This window comes from Oncorhynchus gorbuscha, linkage group LG15 (assembly GCF_021184085.1).
Source record: "Oncorhynchus gorbuscha isolate QuinsamMale2020 ecotype Even-year linkage group LG15, OgorEven_v1.0, whole genome shotgun sequence".
Taxonomy (NCBI): Eukaryota; Metazoa; Chordata; class Actinopteri; order Salmoniformes; family Salmonidae; genus Oncorhynchus; species Oncorhynchus gorbuscha.
The window spans coordinates 3,590,895-3,603,019 of record NC_060187.1 but is presented as its reverse complement, the minus strand read 5'-3'; the positions used below and the strand labels follow the sequence as shown (position 1 = coordinate 3,603,019).

The following is a 12,125-nucleotide window of genomic DNA, read 5'->3' as shown; positions in this document are numbered from 1 at the left end:
CTTATTTTCAATGACGGCCTGGGAAAAGTGGGTTAACTGCCTGTTCAGGGGCAGATACCTGGCCACTGGGCATGTGAAACATGAATAGGAGAGGCAGGTGAGAACAATTCCCTTTAGTTTAATTGAGATTGTTGTACAAGTCTTTAAAAATGATTCCTATAATCTAAAGAGCTTTTCTAGTTGTCAGCATTTGTGAAAAAAAAAAAAAAAATTGTCTGTAACGTCTCGTCACTCGTCTGCTTTGCTGCATGGTTTATTTGCTCCCGCTTGGTCAGGTGGTAATAATAATCAATGACTGGTTCAAACCTCTCTGGGATATGTGGTACCTGGCCAAAAGCCAGTGAAAATGCAGAGCACCAAATTCAAATAAATTTACTATAAAAATCTAACTTTCCTGAAATCACACATGTAAGATACCAAATTAAAGCTACACGTGTTGTGAATCCAGCCAACATGTCAGATTTCATCAATGCTTTTTGGCGAAAGCAAACGATGCTATTATCTGAGCGTAGCACCTCCGTGAACAAAGAGAGAAAACATATTTCAACCCTGCAGGCGCGACACAAAACGCAGAAATAAAATATAAATCATGCCTTACCTTTGACGAGCTTCTTTGTTGGCATTCCAATATGTCCCATAAACATCACAAATGGTCCTTTTGTTCGATTCATTCCGTCGATATATATCCAAAATGTCCATTTATTTGGTGCGTTTGATCCAGAAAAACACCGGTTCCAAATTGTGCAACGTGACTACAAAATATCTCAAAAGTTACCTGTAAACTTTGCCAAAACATTTCAAACAACTTACGTAATACAACTTTAGGTATTGTTTAAAGTAAATAATCCATTAAATTGAAGACAGGATTATCTGTGTTCAATACAGGCGGAAAACAAACTGTAGCTAGCGTTCTGGTCAAGCGCCTCTATCTTACAGTACACTCCGAGTGACCCTCGTTTTGACCAGGGCTACTTCTTCATTTCACAAAGGAAAACCTCAACCAATTTCTCAAGACTGGTGACATCCAGTGGAAGCATTAAGAACTGCAAGAAAGTCCCTTAGAAATCAGGATTCCCAATCAAAATTCATTGAAAAGTGACCTAAAAAATAAAAAAATCTGAATGGTTTGTCCTCTGGGTTTCGCCTGCTACATAAGTTCTGTTATACTCACAGACATGATTCAAACAGTTTTAGAAACTTTCGGTGGGGGGACCAGGCTAGGGATTGGGGGCTGTTGGTGGGTGGACCAGGCTAGCGTTGTGGCCTTTCGGTGGGGGGACCAGGCTAGGGATTGGGGGCTGTTGGTGGGTGGACCAGGCTAGGGGTTGGGGGCTGTTGGTGGGTGGACCAGGCTAGGGGTTGGGGGCTGTTGGTGAGGGGACCAGGCTAGGGGTTGGGGGCTGTTGGTGAGGGACCAGGCTAGGGGTTGGGGGCTGTTGGTGAGGGGACCAGGCTAGGGGTTGGGGCCTGTTGGTGAGGGGACCAGGCTAGGGGTTGGGGGCTGTTGGTGAGGGGACCAGGCTAGGGGTTGGGGCCTGTTGGTGGGGGGACCAGGCTAGGGGTTGGGGGCTGTTGGTGAGGGGACCAGGCTAGGGGTTGGGGGCTGTTGGTGAGGGGACCAGGCTAGGGGTTGGGGCCTGTTGGGGTTAATACTTTTATAATTTCTTCTTTTTTTCAAAACAGAAAACTTGCCAAACTGTATCCCCCTGAAAGTGCTAGTTGTTGGCTAGCTCAATTTTACCACAACGCTTCTTGTCATTCATCTCTTATTTTGGGGGGATTTTTTGAAAAGCTGACGACTCTTACATTTATGTATTCGATAGATCAGCATTATTAGCGGATGTTTGAAATGACTGTCCAGATTCTACCCTGGTTATTCTGTTTTTTCTATGTTCATGTTTTCCAGAAACATGGTGGTGTATGGAACATTGATATACGGTATTGTCTGTCTGAATGTTCCCATGTTCAATGAATGCTCTGCTTTTGTTTTCCCTTTTAGATTGAGAGTTCTCTCCTCGTTGTTTTTTTCTTCATAATGTAACACAAGGGGACTAATCATTACACGGATTCTGTTGCAAAACCATTTAACTCCGAATGGGAAAAAAATGCAAACGAGAGTTTCTATTGGATAATAATCAGGTAGGTCCCGCCCCGTTTCATTCCATTTTCTCTGTTTGATTGTTTGTTTCTTAAATGGTTTCTGTTAAATGAATACACCCCAGGATATTTAAGCGCTGAATATAGTATTTTGATTTACTTCTTTGATATTTGGTGTACACAAAACCTTGTTTTGAAGCCTTTGCAGTTGCCGTTCAATCAATTGAATGTATGGGCTATATACAATATGTGTACAGCTATATAATGCCAGGGGGATAGCCACTTGCACAATAGACCATATCTACATGTACATACTACCTCAATCAGCCTGACTAACCTGTGTCTGTATGTAGCCTCGCTACTTTTATAGCCTCTCTACTGTATATAGCCTCTCTACTGTATATAGCCTCTCTACTGTATATAGCCTCACTACTGTATATAACCTCTCTACTGTATATAGCCTCTCTACTGTATATAGCCTCTCTACTGTATATAACCTCTCTACTGTATATAGACCTTCTACTGTATATAGCCTCTCTACTGTATATAGCCTCTCTACTGTATATAGCCTCTCTACTGTATATAGCCTCTCTACTGTATATAGCCTCTCTACTGTATATAGCCTGTCTTTTTACTGTTGTTTTATTTCTTTACCTACCTATTGTTCACCTAACACCTTTTTTGCACTGTTGGTTAAAGCCTGTAAGTAAGTATTTCACTATAAGGTCTACTACACCCGTTGTATTCAGCGCACGTGACAAATAAACTTTGATTTGACCAGATTGCTGAGTGTGCAACTCAATATTAGGAAGGTGCTCCTAATGTTTGCTATACACAGTAGACCAGTGTCTTGAACAAGCAGAATTCTCTTCCTTCTTCTGTTGCGTCAATCGAATCTGGTACCAGGATAAGTATGACTCTGAGTCACCCAATTGTATACTATGTACTTTTTATTAGCTAAACAATAAGTGGTAAATGCAATTTTCGTATATAATATTCGTATATTTTATATATCACACCTCGCAGGGCAAACAGAGAACTGACTTATTCCTGACAAAGTTATTATAATATACTCTGACAGAAGTAGTTCCTGCTTCCGAGCAGGCACAGAGTGTAGAGACTGGGCGTGGTTAAACTCACCCAGTCTATCGTTGATTGTTTGCGCCCGAGCTGGTCCCAGCCCCCTAGGCGCTTCAGCGGTCAGTCGTTGTAGTTGTGTAGAATATACAGCTTTCACACACCTGGCTCCTGTTATCTAACAAAAGACTGTTTGTTCCCTACCCTACGTTCTGTATGTGCCCCCAACAATTCATGATAGCTGCCTACACCCAAGGCCAGCCACAGCCTTTCCACTAGTCACACCATATGTTGCAAAATGTTGCTTTAAACACACACAGACACCCTCATGATAGGCCAAGCATATTTTCAATCATCACACTTCCCAGAGTGCACCACATCAGAGAGAAAGAGGCAAAGCCAGAGAGATAACTGTGCCCAAAATCTGTCTTCTCCAGCAGTTTTTGTATGGAGTTCAATGAGAGTGTTGAATTTGGTCAACAACAAAAAATGAATGGCTCATTTTGATTCTTGAGGTTTTATTTTATCCAATAGAAGTTTCATAAGTTGTTACAAGTGAACTCTGGATAAGAGTGTCTGCTAAATGACTTAAATGTAAATGTAAAAACTGAAATAAGTAGAACACGTGACTTTCCTGCAAAAAAAAACTATATCAGAGTTGTGCCTGTTGTTCAAACACCTATCTGCCCTCTCATTGGCTAAGAATAGTCCCACCTGATCTTGCCACCTTCCAACTGCCTTCCATTTTGAAGACGTGTATTTTCATTGTCAGAGCGGCCAGGAGGAATTGGAATTGGGCCCAGGGTTCTGCTGATTGGTTGAGGCTACGTGAGGTCAGCCAGGTGTAGATCATTTGGTGTAGATCAAGTCCCATTAAAAACTCCATAATGTTCGCAAGTAGACTGCTAGAATATCAATCAACATTTTTCAGAAAAAAATATTCAGGGAAGACGTCACGTCAACATACCTTGTAGCGGTAAATGGAAGTTGTTGCTATGGTAAGTTTACTACTTTCATTAGTGTCTTTTCAGACCGATCTGTTTAATACTGTGAGATGATGAGGATTCTTTCAAAACAAAACAACCATTTCAACCAAGTCATTCATCATTCAAGTAGCAAACTGTTTTAGAACAAATCAAACTAGGGTTTGGTCACGCAAACAAATATAGTCCGGCTGCGGTTTGTACCCGACATGGCATTTGCAGGCTCAAACACAGGAAGCTCTATTATTGGCAAAAGAGCTGATCTGATTTCAATTAAAAAAATATCAATCAGTGAAAAGATCGTGTGTGTGTTGGTGTGTGTGTGTGGCCTATGCATCACATCTTTGAGTGAGTCAAATCAAATTTTATTTGTCACATCACATCTGTGTGATGTTAATGCATCACAAATGCTGTGTGTGCGAAATGCTTGTGGCTCATGTTCGGCACACAGAATTTGCCTGTCACTAATCACGTGGGATTTGAAATGTCCAGCCGTGTTGGGCCTGCAGATGTCATTTCTAATGAGTTCACTGTTCTGTTTGGGAGATCTGCTTTCAATTCTCACCAAGTTGAATAACTGCTATTTGTCCATGATTTCATGCCATGCGCTTCCACATGAACAGTAAGCCCTTTTCTCTGAAGCTCTTTTTCAATGACCTGACTTTAACTGTCACAGGGTAACGTACAATTAAACGTTCTGGGGAACTGAAGTCCTTCTGCCGTCCGTTTTCTAGGTGACGGTAGGATGCAACAAGCATGAGTACCTGTTAAGTTCAACATCGCATGAGGAGTACTCGGATGACGAGGTATCTTTCATTTGCTGTACTCTAACTCGAGGGAGAATTGAATTCAACTGGCGGGGACACCAGTGGTCAATGTATGAAGGCAGTATGCCAGCTCTCGTACACAGTAGCCTAATTAATCAGACTGAGACCATCTTTCTGGGATCTAGTCTGAATTTAAAGCACTGCCAAAATGTTTGAAGTTTCCTTACAAGCCAGAAGGTTTATTAAATGACAGTGTAACTTCCTCTACCGGTTGTGTGTGGTCAGTTTGGTCTTTATTTGAACTATACACAGGAAGGTGTTTCCCCAGACGTTAGTGTCTCGGCTGCCGTTGAATTTCTGGAAACCTAGAAACGTCCTCATTGGGTGACGCGCGATCAGATTGTGATGGGCGCATGGACCTGCGTTTTTGAAGTTTAGCTTCCCTGTGGATAATTTCTCACTAAATAAGAACCAACAGTACGGACAACCGGCAGAGTAGATGACAATTATATTGTATTTGACTTTCTGGAGGGATTTTTTTGTTGTTGTTTTGTCTTTGCTAGTAAAAATAATAAAATGTGTGTGTTGAGGCTATCCCGGCAGAGGGGGTTGGTGTCACATCGGTCACATCGAGACTATATCCATCAACCATCTCGCCACGGTTTTATTTTCAGATCTCAACCAAGAAAGAGATGCACTGGAGACTTGGCCCAGAGAACCACGACGATACTGTCCTGTATGACTTTGAGATGGCCTGTGATACCCAGGAGGAGATACTGGTGAAGTCTGCAGACAATGGTGTGGCCTGTCTAACACGGACAGACCCTGTGTTGCATGATTGGGGTGGTTTTGGTTCATTTTAATACTTAATACGAAATAATAAATGGCTTTAAAATTATTGCAAAATGGTAAACAACTATTTATTTTAGATGACCTCCTGGTCATCCTGCAGTTAACTCCTTAATAACATTTCATAGGAAATTGTCAAAAAAAATCGTGGACAGATTCAGTAGTTTTGACTATTTACAATAAACTAACATGGCTAACACACCTGGAAGGCTACATAACGCGCAATGTTTTGAAATGTTTGATTCGGTATCTGGGGCAAATAAAACTACTTTTAACCATAATTCTTGTGATATACGATATTTAATTTATTAATGAACATTGATTTTACTGTGAGCATCATGGGTTTACTGTAATACTGGTCTCTAGTCAAATCACTCTTCTATTGAACCTAGAAGTTTCTTGAAGCCATGCTAGCGTTATGTACCCGTTCAGGTGTATTAGCCATACTAGTGTTATGTACCTGTCCAGGTGTGGAAGCCATACTAGTGTTCTGTACCTGTCCAGGTGTGTTAGCCATGCTAACGTTATGTACCTGTCCAGGTGTGGAAGCCATGCTAGCGTTATGTACCCGTCCAGGTGTGTTAGCCATGCTAGCGTTATGTACCTGTCCAGGTGTGGAAGCCATACTAGTGTTCTGTACCTGTCCAGGTGTTAGCCATGCTAACGTTATGTACCTGTCCAGGTGTGTTAGCCATGCTAGCGTTATGTACCTGTCCAGGTGTGGAAGCCATACTAGTGTTCTGTACCTGTCCAGGTGTTAGCCATGCTAACGTTATGTACCTGTCCAGGTGTGTTAGCCATGCTAACGTTATGTACCTGTCCAGGTGTGTTAGCCATGCTAACGTTATGTACCTGTCCAGGTGTGTTAGCCATGCTAGCGTTATGTACCCGTCCAGGTGTGTTAGACATGCTAGCGTTATGTACCCGTTCAGGTGTATTAGCCATACTAGTGTTATGTACCTGTCCAGGTGTGTTAGCCATGCTAGCGTTATGTACCCGTCCAGGTGTGTTAGACATGCTAGCGTTATGTACCCGTTCAGGTGTGGAAGCCATACTAGTGTTCTGTACCTGTCCAGGTGTTAGCCATGCTAGCGTTATGTACCTGTCCAGGTGTGTTAGCCATGCTAGCGTTATGTACCTGTCCAGGTGTGGAAGCCATACTAGTTTTCTGTACCTGTCCAGGTGTTAGCCATGCTAACGTTATGTACCTGTCCAGGTGTGTTAGCCATGCTAGCGTTATGTACCTGTCCAGGTGTGTTAGCCATGCTAGCGTTATGTACCTGTCCAGGTGTGTTAGCCATGCTAGCGTTATGTACCTGTCCAGGTGTGGAAGCCATACTAGTGTTCTGTACCTGTCCAGGTGTTAGCCATGCTAACGTTATGTACCTGTCCAGGTGTGTTAGCCATGCTAACGTTATGTACCTGTCCAGGTGTGTTAGCCATGCTAACGTTATGTACCTGTCCAGGTGTGTTAGCCATGCTAGCGTTATGTACCTGTCCAGGTGTGTTAGCCATGCTAGCGTTATGTACCTGTCCAGGTGTTAGCCATGCTAGCGTTATGTACCTGTCCAGGTGTGGAAGCCATACTAGTGTTCTGTACCTGTCCAGGTGTTAGCCATGCTAGCGTTATGTACCTGTCCAGGTGTGGAAGCCATACTAGTGTTCTGTACCTGTCCAGGTGTTAGCCATGCTAACGTTATGTACCTGTCCAGGTGTGTTAGCCATGCTAACGTTATGTACCTGTCCAGGTGTGGAAGCCATGCTAGCGTTATGTACCCGTCCAGGTGTGTTAGCCATGCTAGCGTTATGTACCCGTTCAGGTGTATTAGCCATACTAGTGTTATGTACCTGTCCAGGTGTGGAAGCCATACTAGTGTTCTGTACCTGTCCAGGTGTTAGCCATGCTAACGTTATGTACCTGTCCAGGTGTGTTAGCCATGCTAACGTTATGTACCTGTCCAGGTGTGTTAGCCATGCTAGCGTTATGTACCCGTCCAGGTGTTAGCCATGCTAGCGTTGTGTACCTGTCCAGGTGTGTTAGCCATGCTAGCGTTATGTAGCCTTCCAGGTGTGTTAGCCATGCTAGCGTTATGTACCTGTCCAGGTGTGTTAGCCATGCTAGCGTTATGTACCTGTCCAGGTGTTGATCAGGAAGTATTAACTCTGTGTCATGTACTTTCCTGTGAAGAGACATGAGACATTTAGGACAAACTGTACACTAAAACAAAATGACCCCACCCCAATCAGTTTGTTGCAAACATTTGCACTCATTTATTTATTTGATTTATCTAATTTACTGGTTACTTGACTTGGTGGTTGTCACATGGTACTACCACATAACTCAGGACTCCAGTCTAATGTATTGTCTTTGTTTTCTAGCTGGCGGTGGAATTCATCACCCATGATTCCCTGTCGAGATCAATGTCACACGAGGAGTACTCCGACGATGAGGTATGTCCTTTATCATTTGACGTAATCTAATATGAAGGATATGTTTCTGTTAAAGTTGCGGGACACTACACTATGGTACAGGAACTCTACACACGGTTGTTTTTCAGATCTCAACCAAGAAGGCGATGCATTGGAGACTTGGACCAGCAGATCACTGTGATACTATTCCCTACACGGGCAACTTGAACCATAGTGTTGCTGTTCGCTTTGACTTTGATAATACTGTTCTGTATGACTTTGACATGGACCGTGATACTCCGGAGGAGATGGTGAAGTCTGCCGAGGATGAAGTGTCCTGTCGAACACACAGATACAGGTTTTGTAGTATGGATAGACCCTCTGTTGGCTGATTGTGAGGTGTGTGTTGTGGCTTTTTACATATTTTTTAATGTCTAAATATCTTTATGAATTAATAAAATGGATTATTATTATTTGGGCTCTTATTCAACAATATATTAGATCAAATCCAGGCAAACTCTTATTCTAGCAGGTAACCTAAAACATTTGATAAGATTGACAAATGTAATAAAATCTCTAAACATGATGTACACCTGGAGACTACCTAGAAAAGCTATTTTAAGGATTGACAGTTTAAGATTCTTTATTGGCTCTTCTGTATCATGTTTGTTTACGCTGAGCAACAGAATATAGAGAATGAACGGAGCGCATCGTCAAAACGATGTGATTAAATATGTCAAAGTTTACATTTAACATTGTAAATGTACAGTAGACATACAGAGAAGATGTCCCCTGATTTTTATAAATTGGAATGCTTTTAAGGTGTACATTAAAATTATAATCTGAGAATTAAAATCTGAGTTAATTCAAGGAAAATACAAGTACAAAGAAGCATTTTGTTTTTGTGTTTTCTGTTGCTCAACCCATGTGGGGAAAAAAAACTCTGAAAATGGCAACAGGTAAACAACCAAACAGCAATCCTTTTAAAGTGGACAAATCAAATACTTCAGATGAAAGCAAGCAGCAAATATAAAGAACTGTATCTCATTACTCAAAGAAAGCCGATCTAATTAAATCTATTTTAAAAATAACCTCAGTCATGGCTCCCAAAGTTTTTTTTTTTATTCTTGTCTTCGGTGGGGTAATTGGTATGTAGTATTTTAAATAAGTATACGGTCACGAGACTTGTGGGCAACTAAACTCATAGCATAAACAATTGTACATCTTCCTAAATCTGAGGGTGGTTTTAACTTGGTTCCATACTTGGGTGGTGAGTTGATGCGATTCCAAGGCTTTTACTAGCGACACCTAAAATGCACTAAAGAGGAACGAGTACATAGTGAAGATCATGCTCGTCCCCGGAAACTTCACGTGTCTATTTTCAAAGGATAAAGATAAGAACGTTAACCCCCCCACCAAAGAGTCTGTCAAATCCCCATCAGAATTGTCAAGAGTTTTTGTTTTGTTTTTTGCATGGACTTGGTCTCAATCCGCTGATGGTGGCCTCCCGCGATGGAAGGTGGCGGAGTTACAGCGGCGTTTGTCAGACCAGGAGACATCCCGATTAATTGGTGTTGTAGCGTCCGACAGGTTTGGCCAACGCACTAATATCACCCCTCTTTGGAAAGGTGTGAGACTCACGAGCAAGTACGTGTCAGTGTTCTGCTCTAGAGACGCTCACAGGACCTGTCAATGTAGCATGGTACCAGTTTAGAAAAATGGAAATAGTTTAGTGCCAATAAAGGGGTTAAATATGCATTTATTTTTTAAAATCTAAATTTCCTGATCTTATGTCTCCCAGATATTGGACAGACTTTATCTGTTATTCAATGTGTTTCTATGGGCTAATGGTAGTAAGGCCAAATTCGATGTTTCATCAAATATATAATTTAATTGTTTATATCTAGACTCTTAAGGATTGACAACTTAATAGTAGAACACTTATAGAACACTAACAATATGGAAGAACATTGAAGTATTCTACAAAAACACCCCCTAAAATTACAAGCCTTTAATGGAACAATCCTCAGGATAGCATTTCCAGAATTCACATTTATTTCCATGACCGATTTAAAAAGGCATTTTGGACTGACCAATGTAGATATTTTCACATACTTAAAAGTTTCATGTCAATCTGAAATCTTGAGGGAATCCTATTTGATGCTCATATGATAGGTAAGATATACAAAACCTTGCAGAGAGCCTATCCAACTGACAATCTCTTAGACAAAAAATATATAAACTATTGTAACCAAGACTTAAAACTGATATTGGTTCAAGACGGGGGGGGGGGAAAGTTGGAGCATTATGAAATAACAGTTAATTAAAATGTACACTTAATCCAGTATAAAGTCATGTATAGAATTTATTCCGCAAGAGACAAAATACACAAATTCTACTACAGCACAATGGCAGAGTCATGTCTTTAGTGTAAAACGAACAATGACTCCATAATCCATGCCTTCTGGGAGTGTTATGATGTCAAAGTTATGGGCGGAGTTAGAACGTTGGCTGTCAGAAGTATCACAATGTCAACTTTTAATCCGTCTCTCTGCATATTTCAAGACGTGGCACATGAGCGTGCAGTGAGATACCCAATGGGTTGGAGTTTTCTCTTCTCATCAATCATCTTGGGGGGGGGGAAACTATACTTAACTGGACATCAACAAAATCCTCCATTAACACAATGGAAAGGTCAAATGCTTCATAATGTAAATGTTGAAAGTGGCAGGAAAAACAAAATGGTGCAGTTTGAGGCCCTTTTGGCGGAGAGTGATGGAGGTGTGGGTCTGTGTTGTGGATGTTTGTGTGCGTCTGTATGTTGTCGTTTGTATGTGGATATTTTGTATTGTTAAAATATATATATAATAGTACAAAATATGAAGTGAAAGATATGATCTAACTATTTGGACTGGGATCTGTATAACCAATATAACCAGATCTCTTTTTACCGTAAGTTTTGGGGATGTGACACATTTAAAGGAAACAATGAGATTACAGTCCCTTGTGAAGGTATTCAACCCCATTGGCATTTTTCCTATTTTGTTGCCTTACAACCTGAAATTATTATTATTATTTTTGGGGGGGGTTTGTATCATTTGATTTACACAACCACTTTGAAGATGCAAAATATATATGTGAAACAAACAAGAAAACAGAACGCTTGAACATCCCTAACTATTTACCCCCCCCCCCTTTTGCAGAAATTACAGCTGCAAGTCCCTTGGGGTATGTCTCTATAAGCTTGGCCCATCTAGCCACTGGGATTTTTGCACATTCTTCAAGGCAAAACTGCTCCAGCTCCTTCAAGTTGGATGGGTTCCTGCTGGTGTACAGCAATCTTTAAGTCATTTCACAGATTCTCAATAGGATTGAGGTCTGGGCTTTGACTAGGCCATTCCAAGGCATTTACATGTTTCCCCTTAAACCACTCAAGTGTTGTATTAGCAGTATGCTCAGGGTCATTGTCCTGCTGGAAGGTGAACCTCCACCCCAGTCTCAAATCTCTGGGAGACTGAAACAGGTTTCCCTCAAGAATTTCCCTGTACTTAGCTCCATCCATCATTCCTTCAATTCTGACCAGTTTCCCTGCCAATGAAAAACATCACCACAGCATGATGCTGCCACCACCATGCTTCACTGGGGATAGTGTTCTCAGGTGAATGAGAGGTGTTGGGTTTGCGCCAGACATAGTGTTTTCCTTGATGGCCAAAAAGCTCAATATTAGTCTCATCTGACCAGAGTACCTTCTTACATATGTTTGGGGAGTCTTCCACATGCCTTTTGGCAAACACCAAACGTGTTTGGTTATTTTTTTCTTTAAGCAATCAACTTTTTTTCTGGCCAATTTTCCATAAAGCCCAGCTCTGTGGAGTGTATGGCTTAAAGTGGTCCCATGGACAGATACTCCAATCTCCGTTGTGGAGCTTTGCAGCTCCTTCAG

At 41.5% G+C, this 12,125-nt stretch overlaps 1 protein-coding gene across 2 annotated transcripts; it reads left to right on the top strand.

Moving 5' to 3' along the window:
* Positions 1–3,930: 3,930 nt before the first annotated feature.
* On the top strand, positions 3,931–8,655 carry LOC123996503. Of its 2 annotated transcripts, XM_046299879.1 has the most exons (5): positions 3,936–4,172; positions 4,892–4,963; positions 5,599–5,703; positions 8,153–8,224; positions 8,332–8,655. In XM_046299879.1, the coding sequence occupies exons 1-5, from the start codon at positions 4,155–4,157 to the stop codon at positions 8,572–8,574; spliced, it is 510 nt and encodes a 169-aa protein (XP_046155835.1). In that variant the 5' UTR covers positions 3,936–4,154; the 3' UTR covers positions 8,575–8,655. The 2 variants fall into 2 exon arrangements, with proteins under 2 accessions (XP_046155836.1, XP_046155835.1); XM_046299880.1 differs by lacking the exon at positions 4,892–4,963 and having other exon boundaries at positions 3,931–4,172.
* Positions 8,656–12,125: the final 3,470 nt, after the last annotated feature.

What these genes read in the sequence shown, in the direction of transcription:
- LOC123996503 (XM_046299879.1), top strand. An exon ending in ATACCCAGGAGGAGATACTG is followed by an intron (nt 5,704 to 8,152) that starts GTGAAGTCTGCA and finishes TTTGTTTTCTAG; the next exon opens with CTGGCGGTGGAATTCATCAC. An exon ending in AGGAGTACTCCGACGATGAG is followed by an intron (nt 8,225 to 8,331) that starts GTATGTCCTTTA and finishes GTTGTTTTTCAG; the next exon opens with ATCTCAACCAAGAAGGCGAT.